The sequence below is a fragment of the Hippopotamus amphibius genome, chromosome 17 (assembly GCF_030028045.1).
Source record: "Hippopotamus amphibius kiboko isolate mHipAmp2 chromosome 17, mHipAmp2.hap2, whole genome shotgun sequence".
Taxonomy (NCBI): domain Eukaryota; kingdom Metazoa; phylum Chordata; class Mammalia; order Artiodactyla; family Hippopotamidae; genus Hippopotamus; species Hippopotamus amphibius.
Window position 1 is genome coordinate 50,168,757 of NC_080202.1, and position 26,939 is coordinate 50,195,695.

General features: G+C 53.2%; 2 protein-coding genes across 3 annotated transcripts in view; one reads left to right on the top strand and one right to left on the bottom strand.

Annotated features, from left to right (window-relative positions):
• Positions 1–6,696, bottom strand: part of CRHR1 (corticotropin releasing hormone receptor 1) — a 34,813-nt gene extending 28,117 nt beyond the window's left edge. For both annotated transcript variants that reach the window (XM_057715363.1, XM_057715362.1), the window contains exons 1-2: positions 6,687–6,696; positions 229–251 (exon numbers count right to left, since the gene is read on the bottom strand). In XM_057715363.1, the coding sequence (XP_057571346.1) occupies positions 229–251; positions 6,687–6,696 (33 nt within the window). The remainder of the gene's footprint in view (positions 1–228; positions 252–6,686) is intronic.
• A 5,212-nt stretch (positions 6,697–11,908) lies between these two features.
• On the top strand, positions 11,909–22,850 carry LOC130839624 (uncharacterized). The gene is made up of 5 exons (XM_057713854.1): positions 11,909–12,137; positions 21,010–21,132; positions 21,267–21,381; positions 21,787–22,549; positions 22,782–22,850. The coding sequence occupies exons 1-5, from the start codon at positions 11,909–11,911 to the stop codon at positions 22,848–22,850; spliced, it is 1,299 nt and encodes a 432-aa protein (XP_057569837.1).
• Positions 22,851–26,939: the final 4,089 nt, after the last annotated feature.

The following is a 26,939-nucleotide window of genomic DNA, read 5'->3' on the forward strand; positions in this document are numbered from 1 at the left end:
GCTATGAGACAAGAGAAGACAGCGCAATGAGAAGCCTGTGCACTGCAGCGAAGAGTAGCCCCCACTTGCTGCAACTAGAGAAAGCCCTCGCATAGCAATGAAGACCCAACGCAGCCAATAAATAAAATAAATTAAAAAAAAAAAAAAAAAGACCCCCCCCCCCCCCCCCCACCGCCCCAGTGAGCCTGCCTCCCTCCCTCCCGAGCTGCAGAAGCTCAGGACCTGTGCTTTAATGAGCTGCCTCCTGGGCCCTCATCCCCGCCCAGCTAATTACTGGTCACTACAAATTGTGCTTCACCATTTAACAAGCCCTTGTACATCCTTGATGGTATTTCATTTTTTGTGGGCCTGGCGTGGCTGTTCCTGATGAGGAAGCTGAGGCCCAGAGAGGGGAAGGGATAAATGTGTCTGGAAAGATGGCTGTCCTATTCCAGGGAGGGTCTTTGCCTCTTACCCTCCCTGGGGACTGTGTCACTCTGATTCCAAAATTTCAGCCTACCTGGGAGGAGAGTAGCACGGGCCCCACACCTAGAGGACTGCCCCTTCTTCAGCTAACACCCCCACATAATCATTGTGTTCCCTCCCTTAAGGTCAACACCCTCCCTGTGGATTTAGAGTCAAAAGAGACCCGGCATCCAGCCCCGGTTTCACTGTGTTCCCATGGGCAGGTTACTTGACCTCTCTGTGCCTCAATTTCCTCACCTGTAAAGATGGGTATGATAGCTGCTCCCCGCCACTCCGCCAGGCTTGCAGGATGCAGTGTATGTAGAAGTCCTTTGTGAGTAGCACAGCTTGCTCCAAGAGGGCAGGGATTTTGTTTTGTTCATTGCATTCAAATTTGCTGAATACATTAACGAGCTACACTGTGTTTCAGGTCTACAGCAGGCACTCAATAGGTCATGTTGATTGATTTGAACGTGGTGATTCTTATTTAAGGCAGAGGTTGGAGGCGAGGCAATTGTTTCCCCTGGGATTTGATTTGTGAAGGGCCAAGGAGCGTGTGGGGGGATGAGATGGGGGAGGGCTGTAACCAGCACCCCTCCGTGACCAGCAGAGCTCTGTCTCCTTGACCTCATGGGAGGCTGCTCTCCACATCGCTACCCCTGCTCCCCTGCTCTTTCTTCCTGGGATTCCCTCCCTGGGACCCTCTCCTCCCCTCCCCCCAACCTGCCAGGGTGTCTCAGCACCAGCCCATTTCCAAACAGTTCTGCAAAATCCACTGCAGAACTTCAGACAAGGGCACTTAGATCTGGAAGCAGCCTTACCCATTTCACAGGGGGAAATGGGCTCCGGAGAGAGGTAGGGGCTTGTCCGAGTCCCACGGTGAGCAAGTTTCTAATTTAGACGAGAGCCAGGGCCGTGGCCAATGCCAGCAGCACATATTCGCAGCCCTCATTTGCAGACCTTACTCGCAGGGCCGGGACTAGGATGAGGAAAGCAAGGCACTCACCTCCGGTGCAAAATTTAAGCCGGTGGGGGGGGCACCCAAAACCTTAGTAGTCAAAATACATAATATTTTAATGCAATATTTTTTTAAACTCTAAATGAATGCAAAAAATTCCATGATGAGCAACATATCAAAGGCTTTTTTTTTTTTTTAAAAGGCAGGATCACTAACAGTGCTGGGTCATATTGGAGCCTGGGATAAAAGGAAAAATCAGTAATAATATTAACATATTATTTATATTGACACTGTGATTTAGGGAAGTGGTTTAAATTCCGTGCTTGAGAAAAAAAATGCCTCGCTTGCCTCACCCTGGTCCTGGCCTTGTTGCTCACGTACCTTCTCTCCAAGCCGGCCTCCCCGCAGCCCCCGGACCCCTCAACCCGTGCCACCCATCTTCCCGCTCCCGTCTGATGGCAACGGCAGACCCTGCTCCCCTCTCTCGCACCCTGTATTCCCAGATGCAGTTGAATGCTCCCCACTCCTGGTCAGGGCCTCTTCCACCCCCACCTCCCGTAGGAAGCCCCCCCCTTGACGCGGATGCTTCACCACTCTGTCCTCTCCGTGCCGTGCCTGAGCCCTCCGTGGGCTTTGTTTGTTCCCTCGCTGGCACACTCCTCCTGTCACATCTAGGGGTCTTTCTGCTCCTACTGGGCCAAGCTCAAGGCTCTGAGCCCCCCCAGCTCTGCGCCCCCATCCTGTGCTCAGTGCTCGGCCTCAGCCCACGGCTCTGGGGTCAGCTCTCACTCCTGGGGCTCAAGAGTGATTAGAACAGACCCATTCATCTCTCTGGCCCCAAGGAACTTCCAACACTTTATTCATCAGTAATTAAACGTCACAGTCCCCAGAGAGATGGCGAAATATCTTTACCCTCATTTTCCAAATGAAAACGCAGAAGGGGAACGAGGGGGAAGCCACCAGGCCCCCCAGTGGCTCTTGCATACGGAGCGGAGAGCAGTGTCCTCGCTGGCAAACCTGCCGGGCAGCTCAGCACAGTCCACAAGGACCCAGCTCTGGGCTGTCCCCAGAGAGGGCCGCTCAGCTTGTACGGCTAGAGGCCTCTTCTCGAAGGGGAATAGGGACCCCCGCCCCTGGCTTGTCACCCACCCCTGCCTCTGCCACCTCCCAACACGACATGCATGTACAATTTACACACGGAATGGAAATGGGGCTCCCAGAGCCGGCTCAGCACAGGCAAATTCACGAAACCGGCAACATCCTACGTGGGAATATCAGCCCTGCTGCCTGGCATTCCACTGCTCTCCTTCTAAGCTTGAAGCTGTGCTTCGTGCTTCGGTCTTTCAGATCCTCCTCGAAAGCATACCACGTTTAATTCACTTGCTTCCCTAGCACATGGGGGTCCTGCTGGTGTCTGCACACTTCTGTCCCCTCCTCACCCTGGCCCACCTGGTGAACTCTGCAGTCCTCCAAAGCCAGGATCAGGGCCCCTCCCCTTTGACAGCGCCTTCCCCGACCCTCCAAAGCAAAGCAGCTCAGTCCCCCATCAATGTGCCCAGGTCCCCTCCATTCATGCACTAGACCCTGGCAATTGGAGAACTCAGACTAGTCCCAAATGCCTGGAATTGCCTCACCGCAGAGCGCTCACACCCCAGGGTTCTAATTAGATGGCAGATACACCAGCCAGAAGGTCTTAGCCTCGCATCTTAGCGTCCCAGGGTTCACAGAGAAGCAGGGCAAGTCCAGATTCATCATGAAACCAAAGCAAATGTCACGGGATGAAGCCTGTCCTCGGCTGGCTGCCTGTAACCCTGACCCTGATCTCTCCATGGATGTGCTGGTTCACAAGTTCATTTTCTCCCAATAGAGGGCTGATTTTGCATTATGCAAAGAAAAAAAGGCTTCTTAAAATTCCCAAACCAATCTCTCCTCTCAGGAAATGTTGGCTCTGTACAGAATCTGGGCCTGTGCCACCTTTTTCCCTGCGGAAGGGTTTGTCAAGGCTCTTGGCTTATTCCTGAATCACACTTTCATGAAAATCCAGAGTTCTCCTGTGCATTTCCTTCCACCATACGCTGATCGCCTCTCCAACATCCACTAGTTTTCCACCTCCACCAACAGGAAAGCATGGCACTGTAAGGACAGGTCCCTGAAGTTTCAAGGGTGTTGTTTGCTTTCTTCTGAAGCCGAGAGTTTTTAATCTGGGGTCCACAAACACATGAGGCGGGGGTGGGGGGCATGAAACCCTGTAATTAAATGCAGAATGTCGTCCGACCATTTTCCTGGGGAGGGCTGAGAGCTTCCTCCACTCCTCAGCGAGGCCTAGCATCCCAAAATATGGCCAGAACATGTGATGAGTGGGGTCACATCGGAGGCCTGGGCCTCACCAAACCGGACACGTCATCCTCTCTCAAAGTAAACCAAAAGTGGTTTTGACCTAAGAACCACCACTTTCTTGGACACCTCTGTCACCAGCTCTAGCCGCTGGCTCTCCTTTCAGAACCATTTTTGAGAAACCAAGTTCTCAGGACTTTGTGAGGTGGGAGAGAAAATCAAAGTGGAATTGAGGATTTGAAGCTGGCGGCCGCTAGGCTCACTCACATGGTAGAGCCTCCCTTCCGTGTGCCAGCCTGGCAGCCCCGAGACCCCAAAATAAAACCCGAACCTCAGCTGCACATCTCTCCACTCGCCAAAGAGCCAAACCTTGAAGGTTAAATCTGAGAAGGCCAAGGGCGTGCAGTGGCTCGATCACAGCATCACATAAAATGACCGTCTGAGGACCCAGGCATCCCTGACACAGAAGGGGCACTGCGCTGTGGAAAGCAAACAGAACGAGTCTCTTGCTCCCCGTTTTAGAGGGGTTTTAATAGTTGAGGTGCCCAAGGTCACAGAACTGTTTTTCGTGGCTGAGTGGGGGCTGGGGTCCAGTCAGCAGGCGATCGGGCCTGTCTTTCAAGTGGATGAAAGATGGAGGGGGATAGACCAGGACAGGGCATGGGAAGAAGGGATGGGCAGAGGAGAGGGAGGGGCGCAGGAGGCTGTGGAGAGGGCGGGGCGGGCGGGCCAGAGTCTGACAGCTGCCTGCTCCAGGCTGCTCCAGCTGCGGCTCATGCCCCGACCCCCGGCCAGCGCAGAGCGTGGCTAGAATTGAAGCTGCCAGCCCAATTCCCAGTGTGACGTTGGCATAAAGGTGAATCACAGCCAGAAAATGCTTATTAGAGACCATAAATAACCCTGTTGCTGAAGCTCAGTTTGGTCTTCAAGGCACAAAAGTGCAACTTCCTTTGATGGGATGATTTGGTCATTAACCTTTCCGGGAGAGTCCTGCCGCCCTCACCTCCCAAAAGTTCAGGAGGAGCACGGAGAAGGGGGCCTGCCTGCCCTCCCTTTCAGAACAATCTCTGACGCTTAGCCTGGGACAGCCCCCCCAGAGGCCCCAGGAAAACCTCCCCTAGGGGCCAGGGACTGAGCTGGCCCTTGGGCAGAGCCACAGCTGCAGCATGTGAGAGCAACCTTTCAGCGCTCGTTTGCTCCCCTTTCTGCTGAGTTCTGAGCCCAGTCCTGCTACTGACTGTGCGACTTTGGGTGAGTCACTGGGCCCCTCTGGTCAAGCGCTCTTTCTTACCTGCATCCCCATCACAGGGATGCAGGTCACCTGGAGGGGAAGGAGAAAGATGTTTTCTGAAATTTAAAGTCTCCTACAAGTACCCATGGGGTCACTCTCATGACTTGCTCACTCTGGGCCCTGGAATCTTCCTTGGTTACCGAGAGGGTTGGACTAGAGCAGGCTGGTTCTGCTGCTCCGTCCAGGCCCTGGGGGAGGGGCTGAAGCAGGACCAGAGCCCTCTCCTCCACTCAGGCTGTTCTGTCTTCTCTGTAAGCTTTCCTTTGAAAAGGGATTCTTCAGCTTAAAAGGAAAGTTGTTTTGATTTTTGTCTCGTTTTTTTTAAACCTCCAGATTAAGTGATCTCACAGAGCCCCTTGCTGAATTGGGATTCTACATTCAAGGTGTCCTGGACTCCTTTTTGTTTTTGAAGATTTTTTTTTTTTGATGTGGACCATTTTTTTTTTTAAGTCTTTATTGAATTTGTTACAATATTGCTTCTGTTTTATGTTTCAGTTTTTTGGCTGCTAGGTATGTGTGATCTTAGCTCCTTGACCAGGGATTGAGCCCAAACCCCTTGCCTTGGAAGGCAAAGTCTGAACCACTGGACCTCCAGGGAAGTCCCTCCAGGACTCCTTGATCTGGAAAAAAGGAAAGGGATTCAGAAGAGGCAGGGAAAGACACACGGGTGTGCGCGCACACACACACACTAAAAAGAGAATGGCAAGGCAAGGTGTTTGTGAGTGCGGGGGGGCTGTGGGATTACAGGAGGGGTCAGCACAAGGTGATGGTGTGGGCAGGCTTCCTGGAGGAGGTGAGTTTGAGGAAGGCGGAGTCGGCATGGACTGTGAGAAGGAGAGAGGGCTTTCCAGGCAAGGGGAGGGTCCTGAATTTGAGGGATTGGACGGGCCACCTGTGGAAGGGCTCAGACACTGGGCAGAGATGGATCCATCAGGCCTGGAGTGCCAAGGTGGATTCCTGAGCATCAGCTTGTCATAGCCGATCAGTCGCATCATTCGCAGGTACGGAAACAGGCCCAGAGAGAGGAAGAAAGAGCTCAGAGGCACTGGCTCAGTGGAAGGCACTTCAGTAGCTGGGGGATGAAGCTGGGCCTGGCTGCCTTCTCTGGCCCAGGAGACGTGACAGGTCCTGACTTGGGGCACAGAGAGGCTCCCCCCTCCAACTCCCCAGTGAAGCCATAATTGCAGCCCTCCCAGGGAGGCAAGACCCCTCCCTCCCCCCCCCAGTGAACACTGCTGCCTGCTGGCCAAGGAAGGAAGGCCCATTTCTCTTGGGTCCTGGCTTCCCAGAATTGGCTCCACAACCTGAATTTCTAACCATTCTGACTCTGCTTTGCTCTGTGCTGCGGCTTTTTTCCAGCTTTATTGAGATATAATTGACATATAACATTGTATAAGATAAGGTATACAACATGATTTGCTATACATATATATCACAAAAAGATTCCCACAATAAGCTTAGTTAACATACCCATCATCTCACATAATTACAGTTGTGTGTGTGTGTGTGAGCGCACACGTGTGTGTTGGGAATGATTGAGATCTACTCCCTTAGTAACTTTCAAATATACAACACAGTATTAACTATAGCCACCATGCTGTCCATTACACCCCCAGAATGTTTTCATCTTATAATGGGAGGCTTGTAACTTTCAACCACTTTCACCCATTCCCACACCTCCGCTCCACTCCCGACAGTCACCAATCTGTCCTCTGACTTTTTTAGATTCCACGTATGAGTGAGATCATATGGTATTTGTCTTTCTCTGTCTCACTTATTTCACTCAGCATAATGCCCTCAAGGTTCACCCTTGTTGTCACGCGTGGCAGGATCTCCTTCCTTTTTATGGCTGAATAATATTCCATTGTATGTATATATGGTACCACATTTTCTTTAGCCATTCATCCATCGGTAGACACTTAGGCTGTTTCCATATCTTGGCTATTGTATACAATGCTGCAATGAACATGGGGATTCAGATATCTCTTCAAGATAATGTTTTCATTTCCTTTGGATACATACCCAGAAGTGGAAATGCTGTATCATATGGCAGTTCTATTTTTAATTTTTGGAGGAAACTCCATACTATTTGTCATAGTGACTGCACCGATTTGCATTCCCACCAACAGTGCACGAGGGTCCCCTTTTCTCCACATCCTCCCCAGTGCTTATCTCGTCTTTTTTATAATAACCATTCCAGCAGATGTGAGGTGATATCTTATTGTGTTTTTTCTTTGCATTTCCCAGATTGAATTGGATTATTTGTGGGGCTCATTTTTGTTTTGGGGGCTTTTTTTTTTTTTGCTATTGAGTTGTATGAGTTCCTTATATGTTTTGAATATTGACCCTTTATCAGAGATGTCATTTTCAAGGTATAGCCTGCTTTAAGCAAAGCCAAGAGAAGAAAATCTAAATATGAAAAATAAGAGGCATCGTAAATCAAGATTTCTTTAGAAAGCTGGCTCCCCCGTTGGATTTAAAAATTAGGATCTGCTTTGCAGAAATAAAGCATACGCGCGATTAACTCTTCTGAAACCTGTGTGCCTATGGTGGATATATCTGTAGTGACAGAATGACAATACGGGGGAGGCGCAGAGCCACATGCAATCGTGCAATTCCTGCCCTGCACAGAGGTGCCAAGCGGAGGGTCTCTGGGGCCTAGAATTGCAGGCTGGCCATCAGCAGAGCCCGGACCCTCGGGCGCGGGGGGGTGGGGGGTGGGGGGGCGCGGCGGGGCGGTGCTGGTGGCGGCGGCGCACTTTCCAACCCACGCAGAGGTGCTCTAAAGACTAACCAGGGTAAAATCAGACTTGGGACAGAGGGTAGTGGTGCTAGATGTCCTTTCTCAGCCCTCTTGACTGCCCAAGACGTCTGCCCCACCACCATGTCCCCTCATCCTGACCCAGGCCAGCTCCTCCCAGCTCCAGCAGCCTCTTTCTAAGATAGCCACAACCTGTCACCACCTCAAAGCAAAGAGCCTGTGCTTTCCCCAAAGTGGGTGAGTAGGGAAAGATTATTCTATTCTAGGCAGTTGAGAAATAATTTATTGTTACATTTAATTAACTTAAATTGCTGTTGTGCAGAGAGGAAAAAATGGGAAGGAAAATCTCCAGCCTACATTTCAGGAGTGGGGTATACCTGGGTGCTCCGCCTCCAGGTCTTCTCCATGGGGCCCTGGACTCCGGGTGCATCCTGCCACCCTACCCTGCTACTGTACTTCATTCCTCTGCTCCCATAATGGGGCTCCATAGCAGAGCTGAAGCCTGTTTCACCCACCCTAAGGGCAGTGAGGACCTGAGAGACCCCAGCTCTGGAGTTCACACATGCGCTTCCAAGGGTTCCAGATATGCTGTCTGGTTGGATTACAAGCTCCCTGAGGGCAGGGTCTGTGTTTGGCCAATCCTGTACCCTTAGTGGGGCCTGGCACAGAGTGGGCCCCTATACATGTTTGTTGAATAAATAAATGAATGACTGATAGAGTGAATGAATGGAAGGGTTTTCATTTTCTGTCCTCCCCCTTTTTTTTACAAGATTTATTATATTATTTATTTATTTTATTTTTGGCTGTGTCGGGTCTTCGTTGCTGCACACCGGTTTTCTCTAGTTGTGGCGATTGGGGGGCTACTCTTCATTGAGGTGCACAGGCTTCTCATTGCAGTGGCTTCTCTTGTTGCAGAGCATGGGCTCTAGGCACGCGGGCTTCAGTAGTTGTGGCACACAGGCTCAATAGTTGTGGCTTGCAGGCTCTAGAGTGCAGGCTTCGGTAGTCGTGGCTTGTGGGATTAGTTGCTCCGTGGCATGTGGGATCTTCTCGGATCAGGGATCAAACCCATGTCCCCTGCATTGGCAGGCAGATTCTTTTTTTTAATTAATTAATTGGCTGTGTTAGGCCTTTGTTGCTGCGTGCGGGCTTTCTTTAGCTGTGGTGAGCAGGGGCTACGCTTCGTTGTGGTGCACAGGCTCCTCATTGCCGTGGCTTTTCTTGTTGTGGAGCACAGGCCCTAGGCATATGGGCTTCAGTAGTTGCGGCACATGAACTCAATAGTTGTGGCTCACGGGCTTAGTTGCTCCTTGGCATGTGGGATCTTCCTGGAGCAAGGACAGAACCCATGTCACCTGCATGGGCAGGAGGATTCTTAACCATGGTACCACCAGCAAAGCCCACTTTCTGTCCCCTTTGACAGTGGGGTCCCACCAGGACATTTTGACGGGTTCACTTCCTGTCCCCGTTTTCCTGCATCTCTTCACCATGCCCACCAGGAGCTCTCTTTTGCTCTTGGTCCTTCTTTCCTACATTGATCTCCACCTTGGACTCCAGAAGGCTGTACTGAAGAAAAAGTGTTTTGGGGGGTGGAAAGTGCAGGGCTGAGTTCCTGCTCTGAATCTGACAAATTTGCTCTGTGACCGTGGGCAAGGCTCACTCCTCTTCCCCCCCCCACCCCCATCCCCTATCCCCAACCCCTGCTTCAGTTTCCTTATCTGTGAAATGAGGAGGGCAGTGTTCCCTACACTCCTTTCCAGGTCTGAATATGCTCTGGCTCCAGGACTTACAGGAGAGTAGAAACTCAGCCCTTTAACTTTGAGGTCAGAGAGAACCACACTGGAATCTCTCATCTGCCGCTTCCTACCTGCGTGACCTTGGGCAAATCACTTAACATCGTTGAGCCTCAGCTTCCCCCTCGGTAAATGGGGCTAATAGGGATGAAGTATTTACATTCTAAAACTTTTGGAGAGATTCAACGATCTGGTGCATTTCAAACAGCATGGGGCCGAACACACAGTAAACCATTAACCAGTGGTAGTGATGAGTATCACTCGACCATGTACGCATTGCTTCCTTCCTGACTTGGCTTTTCTCTCTAGAAGCTGCCCCTGACTGGTCCCTTGCCCACCCAGGGCGTGCACACCTGCTTTCCACCGCCACTCTAGTCCCAGGAGCCAGCAGCCACCTGTGAAAGTAAAGTTTGCATCACTGTGGCTGCTGCAGATTTGCTGAGCTCCGGAAGGGAGGTGGGGGTGGGCAGTGCCCTGGAGCACCGCTGAACTCCCATCCCGGTCTAGCCTCCTTTCCTGCTGCTCACACATTCTTTCTCTCCTCCTCTTGATATGATTTGCTCTCGATTCACTCATTAATATTTCCTCACAGCTCGTGCCTTCTTGGCCTCCCGGTGTCCCTCCTACTCAGCTTCCTCTCTCTCTTGGTCTTGAGCTCTCCACCTCTCTCAGTCTTCCCTAGCCTCCATTTTCTCCCACCCCCCCCCCTTCCTTTCCCTTCCCTTCCTTTCTTTTTCCTTCCTTCCTTTCTTCTTCTAAATTCCAGCTTTGACTGGAGAGTTGTACAATGCCAGACCTTGTGATTTTTCTCATTTATTCCTTCTCAACCCCAAGAAGTGAAGCCTTTACTATCTACCCACCATACAGACGCTCCAATCCTGGGGCTGCATCCCTGGGCAGGTCCGCCTGTTTCCCTGCCTGTCCTGCCTCCCTTCCTAGCCCCAGCCCCGCGTGGATCCTCCCAAAGAGGAGGAACAGGTTTCCTTTGCCTCTTGACCTCTAGCTCCGGGCCACGGCCTGGCTCCCCAAAATCTGACAGTGGGAACTGGGGGGCAGACACCAGTGGGGCCCTGTCAGTGGGGGACTCAGGAAGGGTAGAGTTTGGTTCTCGCAGGGCGTGGGCCTGCCCCTGGGAGCTGCCCGGCCATGAGCTGTGAGCCGCTCCCAGACACTGGGAACCGGCCCCCGAGGGGGTGGGAGAGACAGAGCCGAGGAGTTGGGGACAGCACGGAGACACCAGCCACGCAGGTGCCACTATCAACTGTGCTCTCGCTTAGCTGGCTCTCTGACAAGGGTAAAGTGAGGGGGATTTCAGTGTCAGCAGAAAAGGGATGTCCTTTAAGAAGCTACATTTTAAAAGGGATGTGAAGAGGGCCGGGAAGGCAGAGTGAAAGCGTCTGACGGCTGGAAATTAATTTCTCTTAGAAAACCGCTAAAGGTATTAAGGCTGTTTTTCCTGGAGAAGTGGCTGCTTTCCAAGGCCAGGAGGGGCGGTTTAAAGGGGGCTGCCGGACCATCCAACCCCACTGAGCAGGGAGATTCAGGACAGAGATTAGGAATAACGGTACCATCTTCCATAAGATGGGCAATGGCCCTGCCTGTTTCTTTGTCTGTAAGAGAAGTGAATTAGACAAAATCAGAAGTTTCAAACAGTGCCTGGGAGCCAAGAGACAGAAAATTCTAATTTTCAGGCTTCACCTCAGAAATCTGGGCTCGGCAGGCCTGAGGGGAAACTCGGGAGTCTATTTCCTAATGTTCTCCAAGTGATTCTGAAATGTCACCAGAATTGAGGGGAACTGCGCCAGCCCAGGAGTTTTCACCTGGGGGCATTTTGTCCCCCACGGATATAAGACAACATCTGGAGACAGTTCTGATGCTACAACCTGGAGGAGCTCCTGGCATTTTGTGGCTACAGACTGGGGCGGCTGCTCAGCAGCCTTACGTGCACAGGGCAGCCCCACAAGGAATTACCTGATCCCGAATGTCCACGGTGCTGAGCAGGGGAGACCCTGGGAGCTCCCTCCCAGTTCTGAAAACACTCACCTGCCTGCCCATCATGGAAGTTGGGAGTGCGGAAGGAAGGTGGTGGCGGGGAGGAAAACCCTGGAAAGAATGGGAGGACAAGAGGGAGGAGCCTGCAGGAGAGGAAGAGGCCCTGATCTCACTCTGTGGCCTTGGACCCATCATTCCCCCACCTCCTAGTCTCAGCCCAGAGGCAGGGGACTGGTGGGAATGACCCCTTCTGGCCAGCTGGGGAGATGGGATGTCCTTCCCCTCGCTGCTGTCCTGGAGCCCCCAGGCCTTCTCCTGGGGGGTGTGCATGGGAGATGCAGGTGAAGCACTTGTGGGCGGTGGCCAACGCTAGGGGTCGAGCTGTGCAGGGAGGGCACGTGCTGTACACAGCCTTTTCCCAGAGCCAGAGAGCAGAGCTCGGCCAGCCGGCCCCCGGGCCAGCTCCTTGGAGGCTGGAGGCAGCGCTGACCCTGGAGAAGTCATGCTCCCTTATCCTGGGTGAGCCCAGGGACAAGGGCCAGAACCAGCGTGGGGCTGAGTCCTGTGAGCTTTGGGGGTGAGCCCACCACCGAGGAAGGGCTTCTTGTGTCTCGCCAGAGCTCTGTGAATGTCATGAGTCTCCTCCCCCAACCCCACCCCGCCTGACCTCGGGGGTGATGAGGTGCAGGTTGATGAGTGAGGATGAGGAGGGGGAAGGGGCCCACCTAGCACCTGCCAGGTAAGGGCTCTGACTAAACCTAAGGCTTCCACCCTCCTGGACAGGAGTTCTTTCTTCTTCCAGCAACCCAGCCCAGCCACTACAGCACCGAGTCTTACAGCAGGAGGTGCACAGGTGCAGGGCTGGCCGGCAACCAGACTCCCCTGAAAAGTGAACAGGGATTCTGGGCTGTGAATCCTGGCCCCAAAGGAGGGCTTTAGATCAGCGCTGCTGAAAGAGTGGCGGGGACTGTGCGGGGCCGTTTGTTACCAAGAGTAAGCCTCTGGAAACGTTGATATGAGGTTGTCTTCGCCGTGATCTCCTTGATCAGGGTCTAGACCAATTCAGATGTTGTCCAGCTCTCCAGAGGAGCTGTGTGCTGCAGGCTGCATGGTCATCACGCACAACACGTGCCACCGACTGGAAAGACCCACGTGGTCCTTCCCCACAGCTGGCTTGAGAAGCCCTGCCTTAGCTAGAGGAGAGCAGGCGACAGCTGCCTCATCATGGAGGAGGAGGGTCTTGAGCACAGGTTGGGCTCAGCATCAATGGGAGGAGTGGGGGGTGGCAGGGGGAGCGGGGGCTGGGGGAGGGACCCCACCAGGGAAAGCAGCAGGTCCCACTCATTGAGCTTCGGTGGAAACGGGCCGCTCACCACACAGGCATTTCCTCCTTTATTCTCCATCATGGTCCAGAGGAAGACCAAGCCCAGAGAGGTTGTGTGACTTGCCCAGGGTCACCCAGCCAGGAAGTGGCAGAGCCAGTCCCAATCCCAGGCCTCCTGCCTCCTCAGCTTGAAGGACAGTGCTCCCCTCAGGGATGCTGTGCTTCTCAGGGGTGCACAAGTGCCACTGCATGGGCCCAGAGTTTCACAGCCTGGCAGCAGTGTTGACAGTGAGGCCACTGGGGCCCAGGATCTAGAGAGAAAGACACCAAAGTCTGCCCCACCCCCACCCTTAGGGAGCTGGAGGGCAGGGATGTGGACTGAGAGACAGGATCCCACAGAGGGAGCCAAAAATGGGCCCACTCCCTTCCAGTGGTGTCCTCTGCCCACCTCTGCCTTGCCTGGTTATTCTTACCCCTTAACCAGCAGAACCAGGCCAGCAGCGGGGAGGTAGCCCCAATCTGCCAGCAAGCCTCCTCCCTGCTTGGGAACTAGAGCACCCTGGATCTGCTCTCTGAAGACCCCAGGTTCTGAGAAGGTTCTTGCATATCTGTCCTCAGCCGAGCTCCCAACCTCCCTCTGGCAACATCTCCTACCAGCCCTGCCCAGAACTCCTCATGAAACAAAATGCTGCCCTTGCTTTTGCCCGTGGACAAATGCCCCCAGTGCTACGGGGACCAGGGATGGAACGTGCGGCAGGACTGGAATCGCTGAATGTTACTAAGTGGCGCCAACAGCATAGCACTTGATAAGCCACCGAGTCATAAATCCACATGCCGAGCCGGAGGAATCTATCTGTCTAGCTTGTCATTTCTGTGTCTTCTGTCGCCATAGCACCTCCACACGCACAGATAAATGTTCAGCAGGGAGCAGGAGCAGGGAGATGCCCTCCTTTGCATTCTGCATCTATTGTGTGCCTACAGCGCTTGGAGTACTGGGCTAGGCACTAGGGTCACTAGCTTTTTGTTTTTGTTTTCATTTTTAAGGGAATCCTTCTGGCCCAGGCAGAGCTCAGAATCTGTGGCGGACAAGGGCTCGGGTTAGGTGAGTGTGGGGTCTGGTTGGTAAATGTTTTGAGCATCCTGTGGGGGGAACACACCAAAGAGCTGCAGGGTCCCCTATTGTTGGAGAGCCCAGGCTCCACCGTGAGCTGGAGGCTCACATGAGGGGGGAGGAGAGCAAGCAAAGGAATGACCTGTGAGAGATGGACTTAGACCAGAGGGCTTCCTGGAGGAGAGGGTAGTGATGGTTCAGGAAGAATTTGGTGGACCTGTTAGACAGGACTGATGCAGAGAGACTGGAGGACAGGAGCCCTAGAAGGAGGAACAGTACGGCCAAAGGCAGGCAGGCAGATGGGAAAAAATGAATATTCTGTGGAGGTAGGAAGGAGGGCTGGGGCAGAGGGCCAGAAGAGCGGATGGAGAGATGTGGGGAGCATCTGGGTTTTTCACCCCTAGAGTGGAACAGGAGGACTCCATCGGTTGTGCGTTTGGGCACAGGCACAGAGGCAGCTCGGTGAACAGCGCATCTGGCCAGAGAAGCTGGGTGAAGTGGAGGGAAAGGGCAGGAGGAGGGGGACAGGCAGGGGCTCAGACCAAACTCAGACACAGGCTTCCCTCCAAGGACGAGCCTCTCGGCTTCCCAGGCATGTGTGGCCTGGGGCATGGCCATGGAGGCTGTGCAACCTGCCATCCACTCCCCCTGCTGACCCCATGGTCCCTGGGAGTCTGTCCTCCAGCCCTGGCCTGGGTAGGCGGGACCCGCACACGTGTCTCATTGGTTTGACTGTGCAGTAGCCTCTGAGGGGGTAGCAGGTGGGGGGATGCTATTATAAATACTGCAAAGGGCTCCCTGAGGATCCCAGCTCACGCACGTGTGTGTGTGTGTGTGTGTGTGTGTGTGTGTGTGTGTGTGTGTGTATGTGTGTGTCTGTAAGAAAGAAAGAGACTGACTGCACACTGGGGGCCGGTTAGAACCTCAAAGGCAACAGGCTTTGTTCCTTCTGAACTCAGTGAGGGGAACCCAGCCCTGGGGGTGCTGGAGGGTGTAGGGTTGGGGGGAGCTCCTTCTCAGGGGCAGGCATCTGCGGCCTCCACACGGCCTGACTCAGAGCATCCCTGCTCTCTGGTGCTCTCCTGACCCTGATGGCTGAGGAAAGCTCCTGGCAGCAGGTTAGGGAGGGTGGGGGTAATTCTTGTAAGAAATGGAGAAGGGGGTTTCTGGTAAAGGCCATTTCTGGTCTCAGTACCAGAAGCACACATTCTCTTAGTCGCTAAAGAGAAAGTACAAAGCAAGAACGGCCAAAAAAGACACGCAGGTCTTTTTCTCGCGATCACCTCTTTCTCTCTCCCTTTCTCCCTCCGTCCCCCCCTCCTCTTTCCTCCAGGCCTCTCTGTCCTCAACGCTCTTTCATGCTACCTTTAGCCAGTGGGCTCCATCTCTGCGTCACCTTTAATTTCTCTCTGTCTGCTTACATGTCCAAATCTTATATAATAATAAAATCGTGCATCCTGGGCAGGCCCATGGGCACCCACCTGGGCCTTTGTGCAGGGGGACCTTCTGCTCCTTAGACAGCCGGGGCTTTCCCTCGACCCTTCCCCTGGGTAGCCAAAGCCCTCCTGCACCTGGTTTCTGTCTGCAGCCTGCACAGCCCAGGCCCTCATCCCTGGCCATCCCTCCCTATCCCACCCAGCTCTGTCTGGCACAGTGGTGGGGCTGCTCCAGGAACAGCTGGTATCAAGGAGGCTGAGGAATCACAGATCACAGCGGGGAAACCCCTGCTGTAAGTGGAAATGTCGCAGCCATCACTAGCCCATCACCCTGGGCAGCCTGTCCTCCAGCTCTTAGGCTCCATGTACCTGCCAGGGATACCGAGCAAAACATTGACCCAAAGGCCTGACCTCCCAGTGCCTAAAGGTTCAACTAAGTCTCCCTCTGTGCGTCCGGGTAGCCTCTCTACCTCTTCAAGCTCGCTACAGGTGGGCTCCAAATTGCAGCCTGTCAACCCGGAACAAACCCCGCCTCCCTGGCTCTTTAGGCACGGGAGCAGCTCGACCAGTCTGGCCAGTTTCTGTCCTGGGCTTTGACCTAGGTGTCCTGGGTCCCCGGCCAGGCTGGCTGGAGGATGGGAACAGGGTGACAGGTGAAGGGGAGCTGGTGTGCACCTCACAAACCCCACCTCTAAGCACCTCGCTGGAGCTGCTCCCTGGGGCCCAGCAGGGCCAGGGGTGGAACTGTGACATTGCTCGTGTTTATAGGGAAGAAAGGGCACCCACAAACCTCTTCATGTGTCCCTGAAATGGTTTCATGGCTGCTGGGTAGGGAGTTGCCAAAAAACACGTTCGGCTAAAGCGTTTGAGTTGGTGGTTCTAAGCACATGGGACCCATCTCCCAGAACGACATCTCAACACGCCCGTGTCCCAGAAAAGGAAATGCACGTCCATATTCTCCAAGTCTTCCTCCTTCCCATCCTCCCCTCCTGCCTTCCAGCTTCTCAGTTTTGTTGACGCTGACCCCAGTTACCCTGAAGAGTAATGGTTAACAAACTGTTGCCTAATGGAATCCAGTTAGTTGTTTTCAAAATAATTGTTTGCCTCAGTGACTTAATCGTTTTGTATTATCTTCCCTACATGTCTCTACTTTTGTTGCCAAATGTTTTCACAGATCAGAGATGTTCAGAGGGCCAAAAGCAGGCACCTCTGTCCTCTGCCCTTTGAACCTGGCTGACTGCGGGTGGCCACATCCCTTCTCCCCAGGGTCTGTGAAAAGGACCCCGGGGCAGGAGGAGATTCTACATTGCTAAACACTCCCTCGTCCACCTCTCTTTTCCTTACCACTCCTCCTTTCGCTGTCCTTCCTCAGATTGATAAAATTCAGTAAAGGTTTATTAAGAGACTACTATTATTCATTTAATAAATAAATAATCGTAATTATTTACTATTATTAGGCAGACAATGTACAATTGTGCTTAATTTCACACTTGACATCTCATGAAGTTATCATGATTTTCCTATAAGGTGGATACTATTTTTCTTCTTTTTTTTTTAACAGATGAAGAAACTGAGGCTCCACGTGACAACCTGGCTTCCTAGCAGAGTCAGGTTTCAAGCTCACATCTGCTTCACCTGATGTTCCCGTCCACCCAAGAAGACGCTGACTGCCACACTGGGTGGAGTGAAGGCTGGCTGCCTAAGAGCAACAAGTCCGAAGACAAGTATTTAAGAAGGACTTGACGATGTTACTTCCAAGGGACTCTGCTGTTGGGACCCTCAAGGATCTAAGTAGACAGGAGTCATTTGTAATTAATAAATTCGTTCATTGAATATAAAACTGCAGCTAAGACTTAGCCTTAGCTCCAACATGGGCTCACTTTTCCTTCTGTTGATTCCATGAGTGGTTAGGTAGAGTCAGAGCTGGGAGAGGTCACACCACCCTCTCTTTTCACAGAGGAGGAAACAAGAAAGGCCCCAAGTCACCTGCTAACCAACCTGCTCTCCTCTAGACCAGCCAAGGCCCCACCTCCAACGAATTCTCCAGATCACCAGGTGCTACTTTGGCTGTTTGTTGCTTTCTTTTCTTTTTTTTTTTAACATAACTATAGTGGGCTTAAGGGGGACAGTTCCAGTCTTTTCTGCATCAGAGATGCCTTACTTGCCAGGGTGGTTTTGGCATCTCTCAGTCTGTTTGGACATGACACCTGCATCTCGTGGGAACAGCAATGGGTCTGCTCTGATCATATAATACTAAACTGGGGGAAGCAGCAATAACTCCACCCATCCAGCCACAAACATTTGTGAAACGCTTACAATGTACCAGGGATTATTAGGCCCAGTGCTGTGAAGGATGAAATGCAAAAATGCTACCTAATGAACGTCCAAGAGCTTTCCCTAGTTGCTTTTTCCTGCACTACCTCATTGGCTCTAAAGACCGGTCACCTTGCAACTTTTTCTGAAAGCAAACTCTGTGCCAGGTGCTGTTCTAGGCACTTTGCATGTGTTAACTCATTTCATCCGTACCTCAACCTTACGAGTTAGGTATTGCCTCCATTTCATAGGTGGGAACACTCAAGCTTAGAGAGGGTACTTGGGTCCAAGGACTGACGTCCTGCAGCTGGGAAGGGGCAGAGTTGGGAATTAAATCTGCTGCACCCCACCCTTCTCGTGTGAGGTCATGGCCCTAAGGAGTGTTTTTGGAAATAGATCTTGCACGGAGACGTGAAAGGTAAAAGGGAATCTAGTCAAATATCCCTGTTTGCAGAGAAACCGTGGCTCAGAGAGGGAGGGTGACCTACCTGAGGTCACACAGCTAATTAAAGGCATAGCTGTGACTGATGTCAGGTTTGCCAGCTCCCAGGTTGATGGTCTTTCCACCCCAATAGCTGCTAAAATGATCAGCCCTGTGCCTAACCCCTTCCTTCAAGGTCATATCATGGCTGGGGCTCAGGCCCATGGGCTTGTAAACATCATGGGCACATGGGGTACTGCCAAGGGGCAACTTCGACCCTCCAAACTCCTTCTGTGCAGCTGAAGCCCACTGGCTACTGATGCTTTCTGAGGAGCCAAATGTTAGCTAGGGTGAGAAATGGATTTTCCACTTGAGCTCCTCTTCAGTAGCCCTTGGTCAGTGTCCTGATTTTCCACAAATCTATGCCCTCCTTATGAACTGGATGGGGACATCCCTGGCGGTCCAGTGGTTAAGAATCCGCCTTCCAATGCAGGGGACGTGGGTTCGATACCTGGTCGGGGAACTAAGATCCCACATGCTGCGGTGCAACTAAGCCCATGAGGCACAACTACTGAGCATGTGATCCACAACTAGAGAGGCTGTGTGCTGCAACTATGGACCCCACGCACCACAACTACAGAGCCCGCAACAAATGATCCTGTGCAACTAAGACCGAGCGCAGCCGAAAAAAAAAAAGAGAGAGAGAACTGGATGGACCCAAGTCATGCCCCTCTCCAGGGCTGCGCAAATCAAATCCTGATGGCTTGGCTTGGTGTCAGCCCCCCTCTCCTCCTTTGCCTCTGGGCTGTGGCCATGCCAATTGTCCCCACACCCCATGGCTCACTTTTTTACCCTCGTTTTCCCTCCGGCCCATGCTCCCCTCAAAACCCGGCTCCATATTATTTGTCAAAGAAGCAATTTGGAGATGGCCCAAATGTGCACGGATACAGGCATGGCAAAAGAGCATCCCCTCACAGGGAATACGCAGATTTGGCGACATCCCTCTGGAGGCTCTGGAATAACATGGGACAGACTCGGGCTGTGACAGTAAGTGAGAGGGCGTTCCCAGGGGCCACAGCTGTGCCCAAACCTGCACTTGAAAGAAAGGCCTGCAGGGATTATTTTTTAAATGACAACAATAGCTGTGCTAGGAGCGTGAGATTGTAATAATTTTCCCCTCTGGTTTTCAAACTTTGTGTGATGCTGCTAGGTTGCTTTTATGACAACAGCAATAAAACCAGCTCTCTCTGAAGAACTCACTTTCCTTTAATAGTCCACCAGGCCTCGCCTTCTCCACTCTTCACATTCAACCAAACCCACCATGTTAAGCCACACTTGGGTCTCCCTGCAAGGAACTGTGGCTGGTGGGTAGGGGACTCAGAGGTGCTTGGTCTCTGGCCCTCCCCTGGGGGTAGAGACCATACTTCATCTGCCCTCTTGGCATTCACGCACACTCCCGCATGCATCATCTCTCCCTCACTGGCATATACAACCACCCTCTGTGCACACACACATTCTCACTCACGCACTTTCACACGCACTCTCCCCCAGTTCTCTGTAACCAGTACAGTGTGAGGCCCACGGTAAGGGCCCCAGAGTGGATTCTTTCCCAACACTGGCTGACTTGTTGAGGACAGAGCCAGATTTTGGATAAACCCCACCTAGACTCAGACTTTCATACCAACAAAACCACCTGCACTCTCTCATCTGGCAGAAGTCTAGGATGAGATTTTAGTGGCTTAGAAGATTTTCTGGTAAAAGCTAACAAAACAAAGCCTTAGAGCCACAGCGCCTGAGTCTGAGTTCTGGCTCCACCACTCACTGGCTGCATGACCTTGAACAAGTTACTTAGCCTCTCTGTGCCTCAGTGGTAATTCCTACTTCCCGGGACTGTTATGGACTACATGACTTCATATTTGCAAAGCAGGTAGAACACTACCTGGCAAGTTGTATGTGCCACATAAATGAAAGAAAAAAGTAATTATTTAATTGAAACCACATTAGCTGCCCATTCATTCACTGCCTCCCACCCATTCTGTATGTATTTACTGAGCATCCACTGAGTTCATTAGGCCAGACATAAAGGGCACACATCTCACCACCTAGCAGGAAAAACACACACAACAACAGAAAAAAAAAATTTTCCTTTTACAAAGCATCATAATTCTAAGCAGAAATTTGCACATGATTCCAAGAAAGGCCAGAGGAAAGAACATTTACCTATTACCATGTAAACTCAAAAACAAAACCAAAAACGCACAGTTCAGTCCTTTGAATCCATTTAAAACATTGAATTTGGTCTAAGTGATCTGTGAATTTAGACCCACTAGCCTTTGGAAAACATTCCCATTCAGTGCCATCTATGCAAGCTCTCTGGATGTTTTTCCTCCTCCCTCCCTCCCCAGGTCTCCCTGATCACCCAGAAAATAATCTCTGGTTTCGCCCCGGTCCTCAGTTAAGGAATGGGGGAGGGGATACGGGTTCAATCAGACCAACCCTTAGTCGTTTTAAAAAACCAACTTATAAATATTCGGGAGGGGGGGGAGAGAATGGAGAAGGCCTGGGTAACTAGCAAGGTCTCAACTGATGATCCCGCAGCAGTTGCATTTTTTAATTCTTGGTGGTTTAACTCAAACCACTTTGTGTGCTGATATACGTACAGTTGGTTTAATAACTGATGGAAAAATGAAATTCAGTCAATCCGCACCCCTCCCCCAAATCCATCCAATTCCTTTGAATGTAATCGCTTTTAAATGCGCTGAATCCAGTCAAGCTGGTGTCTGTCTGTGCTCTGGCGGTCCCCACTGACCCTGCGGAGTCCGGATCCTAAGGCGAGAGCTGCGCTGGGCTCCCCCGCTGCGGCGCGGAGGCCCACCCACCCCTCCCTCCGGCTGCTGCCTGCCGGCTTGCACCCCGCAAGCCGAACCGCTTTGGGAATCGCCGGGCACCAGGAAGTGGCGGCTGTCACTAGCGGCGGACAAGGGTGTCGACCCCCCAGCCCTTCCCCGGGCACCCCCCGCCGCCCCCGAACTTCAGCGGACAGACGCTGGACGTGCGATCTGGCGACTTTCCTAAACTCCGGGCGCAGGAATCGCGTCGCCAGAGCCCGGGCAGGAGCGAGCAGCCGCGGGGACCCTCGAGTGCAAAGGCTCGGAGAGCCAGCGTTGCGCTCCTGCGGGCGGGCCGGCGACGGAGGAGGAACGGTAACTACCGCCGGATGCTCGGTCTGTTCCTCGGAGATTGCGATATTGATCCAGGGCTCGCAGGCGCGGGGGACAATTTATCTCCCCGGACTTGCAGGGGCAGGAAGGAGCCCCCAGGAACAGGGCGGGGGCGTGCGGAGTGGGGGAGCTGATGAGAGGGTGCTGGGGGCGGATGGGGAACCCCTCTGCCGAGCCTCCTGTCTCGGGACCCTGGTCTACCCGGGAGGGGTGGGAGGAGGAACCCTGCCTCGGTTCCCAAAGCCTAGAGCGATTCCCGTCACAGAGCTGGTTACCCGGGTGGGCGGACCCCCCCCCCGCCCCCCGCCAACATCCCGGCAGCTTCGCCACAACGATTTCTTTTTTTCACCTGAGTTCTCCCCCCACCGCCCACCGCCGGCTCCAAAGGGCCATGGAGAGGGAGCTGGGCTGCCCCTCACACCCCGGCCACCCCTGGACCTGGGCACAGTTCTGCTCAGTGACACCCAATGTCCCGCATCGCACCCACAGCCCACCGAGCCCCGCGCGCCCGGAGCTGGGGGCCCCGCAGTGCTCGAGGGCTGACCGGCTCGCTCTTACCTTGAGGAGCCGGAGCTGCAGGCGCCGTCCCATCCTCGGGCTCGCTCAGTCACCGTCCCGGATGCCTGGGTCCCTCGGACATCCCAGAGGGGCCGGCCGGCGGGTGCGGGCTCAGGCTGCGCCGGGAGGGCGGCCGGGCTCCTGTGCGGCCGCGGGTGGCGGAGGTGCCCGGCCCCGCGCTCCCCGGCCCCGCAGCCCGGCCCGGCGGGCTCTCGCTCTCCCCTTCCCGGGCAAGTCCAGCCGCCGCTTCCCGACTCAGCCCGACCCGCAGCCGCCTCTCGGCCGCCGCCGGGAGCCCGCCTCGCCCCCGCCGCCTCCCCCTCGGTGCGCGCCGCTACTCGCCTCGGCTCCCCGCCCCCTCGCCTGGGCGTCCCCTCTCCTTCTCTCTCCTCCCCTCCGGTCCCTCCGCCGCCTCGCCCCTCAGCTCCCTCCCTCGCCCCGCCTCCCCCGCCCCCTCTCCTTCCCGGGGCCGGCTCCCCGCGCCCTCGCCGCGCTCACCCCCTTTCCCCGAGCCCGGGTTTGCGACAGTCGGAGGGGCGCGCTGGCTGCGCTGGCGGCCGCCGCAGCCCGGGGAGAAGCTGGGGTGGAGGGGGTGGGGGGGGGGCGGGAGAGGAGGCAGCCTCCCGCCTCCCGCCGGATCTCAGCTTGGGGCCTGGGGAGCCCAGGGGAGTCAGAGGGGACTTGGGGGGCTCCGGTGAATCTATGAGAGCGAGGCTATCGGAGGCGGGGGAGTAGGGCAGCCCCGACTGAGCAGAGCCGCCGCGGAAAGCGGGAGAAGCTGGGAGCTGCGTTCGGGCAGTTCCCGCCCTGCAGCCGGCCCGCAGGTCCCCGCCGCGCCCCCATCCTCAGCGGGCCGGGGTGTTGGGCCAGATCCCCCGCGCCTTGGGCACTGAAGCGCCAGGTGCGCGCGGAGGCGCGAAAGCTCGGAGGGAGGAACCCTTCTCATTCATTCATTCATTGTCTTTCATTCGTTCGTTCATCCTTCATTCATTCTACAAACTAAAAGCCTGCCCGGTTTGGTCCCGGCAAGGAGCTTAACCTGGGAATCCCAAGACCAAGGGAGATGGCGGGGCCCTGCAGGACTAGCCGGCCTCTGAGCGCCGCGGAGGGGGAAAGTCGAGCGAGCATTGCGCTGCCGCAGGGACAGCAGCTAGGAATCCGAAGGGCTGGGCGAGGAGGCCACAGCGCCTCCTCTCGGCCGAGCGCTCAGGGTCGGGTCAGCCGGCCCGCCAGACCTCCTGGCCCGCATCCAGCTTGGCTCCCTAGCTCCCCATCCCGCCCCCAGCACTGGGAAGCAGCTCCCGCCGCCTCCAGCCCCTTAAACCTGCCCCTCCAGCTCTTCCAGGTGGCCAGAACGTTTGACTTCAATCTCTTCCTTCCTCGCGCCAGAGCTGACAGGGGAGGTAGAGACATGTTTCTACCGCACAGAGTCTCGGCCTGCAGTGCCAACCGCAGCCCCTCCGCGAGGTACCGGGAGCACTCCGGGAGGAGCACGCTCCCAGAGTGGTGGTCGGCAGGATTTGCAATCCAGCGCGGAACCTAACCGCCCTGGATTCTGAGCCCTGCTGCGCCCACTCGCCTCCTTCCTTCCACCCACTTAGCACATTGAGCAGCAAAAGCCAGCACACTCATGGGTCCAACTGATACTTCATTTAGACAGGGAGTTATTACAGGAGGTCTTGTGAGGGCGCTGAGGCGCACAGACAGGTGGGAACCGGTCCGGATCTCATAGCTGATAAGCCTAGTCCTCTGGCTTCCTGATCCCCAGCTCAAAGTGCCTGGAGGGCTGGGCCCTGATGGGGTTTGGGGCTCTGAAGTGGGGAGGGGCAATGCCCAGGACACCAGCTGGTCACGCTGGCTTAGCCACACTGGGTGGCGCTTTCTAAATGAAGCACACATGGGGTGGGATGCATTGGGAGATTGGGATTGCCATATATACATTACTAATACAAAAAAAAAATCAAATTGTACACTTTAAATATATGCAGTTTATTGCATGTCAATTATACATCAATAAAAGTTCTTAAAACAACAGATAAATGAAGCACACAGTCTTGAGTCTTGAAAAACCCCCCGTTTGGTTAATGCCCCAGAACTGGTCATGCTGAGCTTGGCACAGATTCACCCTAACCAATTCCAAAGGCATGGATGCACCAACCAGATTGCCAATTTATTGTTTTCAACAAAAGTTAAATGCAGGGTTAGTCTAGTGTATACAGGTTCTGGAGTCAGCTTGAGTTTGAGTCTTGGCTCTTCTGCTTACAAGCTGTGTAAACCTGGAAAATTATTTAATACTGCCTCAAATTTCTCATCTATAAAATGGAGGTAGGAATACCCATCTCATAGGTTGGACGGTTTAAACAAGTTAATATTTGTAAATGGCTTGGAATGGTGCCTGGCATGTAGTGAGGGCTTAGTGAAGGTTAGCGGCTGTAATCACCACCACCACCACCACCATCATAATCATCTTCGAGTGGACCAGATGCTCAAATGGACAGCGTGGTCCCTCCCTCTGGGCAGTCCTTTGCGGAAAACTGAATCTTGATTAGAAGGTCACAGCAGCGATGGACTGTGGAACCAGAGGAGAGGGAACTGGCAGGTCCTAAGGGAGGCTTGCCCAGGCCCTGCGAAGGCCTTGCTCCCCAGCCCTGCTTGACCTTGGAGCTGACTCTTCAAGGACCAGACAGCTCCAGATTTCCAGATTCTGTTTCTCTCTGCTTAATAAACACCATTTCGCCTTTCTGGATGGGCCCCTTCATTCTCTCCTTGACATGATCTTTAAATATGCGAATGCCATCGATCAGGCTGTAATCAAGTCTTGCTCTTCCGGCCTTTTTGGCCTAAGATTCAGACCTTCTCTCTCTAAAGGGGCATCTATACATGGCACATTTCATCCCCCTTTCTTTCCCCCTCCAGTTGATTGTGTTGATTTCATTGACTTAACTTCCACACTGCCCCCACCCCTAGGTAGGAGGAGGAGGCCTTCTGTATCACTCCATGACCTACTTATTTGTAGTTTTGGCCTTGACCACCTCAGGAGGGTTATGAAAGCCTCAGATTTAATGCTCTTGTGAAAGGATTCCATATCCCCTTTCATTTGTCCTGAAATTGCTTCCTTCTGTCTTCAAAGGCCTTCCCTGCCCTTCCCCCCATCAAACCCAGCTGCTCCAGCCAACCAGCCTGATGGTTCAGGGTGGTCTCCTTAGCAGCCTCTCCAACCCTCCTCAGGATCGTCTCCTGCTCCATCCCAGCATCCTCTTCCCAGCCAGACCCTTCCCAAATTCTCTTTGTACCCCTCCCTTGCCCTCTCCTCTTCCTGTACAAGCCCAGACCAGAGTCAGCTTTCATCCACTGAACCTGCCAGATTGGAAGAAAAGAGAAATAAGAGGAATCCAAACAGGAATAAAAGACGATTCCACTTCCTTCCAAACAGTGGGAGAGACAGATATGAGAACAAGCAGTGATGGATGGGATCCCGCTAGAGAGCACTGAGCACATCCCTTCTGCCGTTGGCTTAACCATGGGCATCCCAGTGAGGTCGGTGGTCTGGAACTGTATTTCTTAGACTGCTTGTGATTAAGAATCAGTTTTTGATTTTTAAATTTCTAATCTGTTGCAGAATGATACTATTGCAAAATATAGTGGGAGGACTTCCCTGGTGGTGCAATGGTTGAGAATCTGTCTGCCAGTGCAGGGGACATGGATTCAATCCCTGGTCAGGGAAGATCCCACATGCAATGGAGCAACTAAGCCCGTGCCCCACAACTACAGAGCCTGTGCTCTAGGGCCCGCCTGCCGGAACCACTGAGCCTGAGTGCTGCAACTACTGAAGCCCACGGGCCTAGAGCCCGTGCTCCACAAGAGAAGCCACCGCAACGAGAAGCCCTCGAATTGCAATGAAGAGTAGCCCCTGCTTGCTGCAACTAGAGAACACCTGTGTGCAGCAATGAAAACTCAATGCAGCCAAAAAAATGTGTGTGTTTGTATACACACACATATATGTGGAATGAAATATTGGAAAAATGAGATAAAAATAAATAAAGACATACAAGGCTAATATTCAGAACATAATAAGAACTCCGTAACTATAATCTATTACAATTTCTGATCTCATGACAAAAATTAAACCAAACAAAAACAAGAGGAAAAAATAAAGATATACAAAAGACAAGTCCAATTTTAAAAATTATTAGATGCAATGGATATAAAACTACCCTGTCAAGTTGCTTAAAAATTTCTACATGCTTACTCTCCATTTCTGCATCTACCTTGTCACGACTGGCAGCGAATAGTGTGCAGGCAGGTCATGCTTTGGTAGCACTAGGATGCTGCTGAAGTATGAGGTCAGGGACATGGCCTCACGGAGGGAGCAGCTTATAAAAGCACATGAACATTGAGGGAGATGGTGTTAATTCCTCGATTCATCTGTGTATTCACTCAACAAACATTTAATGAGCAGCACCTATGTGCCAGTCACTGCTGGATGCCAAAGCTAATAAAGGTGAATGTAACAGAGCCTCGGCCCTCAAGATGTTCAGACTGGAAGGGGAGACAGCCGCTTTGATGAATGATTAAAAGCTAGTGAAATTAGGTCAGTAATAGACCAGGCATCGGGGCATGGAGGGAGACATATTAATTCTTCTCAGGGCCAATGGGGAAGGTCTACCAAGTAAGTGATATTGTGCTGGGGTCTGGAGGCAGAGAGGCAGATGTTCAGTTCCACGCAGGCTGCCTGCACTCAATAAATGAGCTACTTTGTGTAAAGTGCTTAGTGCAGTGCCTGGCACAGAGTGAGTGCTTCAAAGGTGTTAGCAGTTTTTATTATTAAAATCTTATGTTATTGCCATCATCATCCACCCAGATCTACCCAGAACTGTGCTTAACTTCGGCTTGGGATTGTGGGGTTGTAGGTAGCTCAGGTCGGGGGCAGAAGGTAGGCTGGCTTTGGCCCACCCCCTTTGTCAGAGGAAGGACCTTCTGGA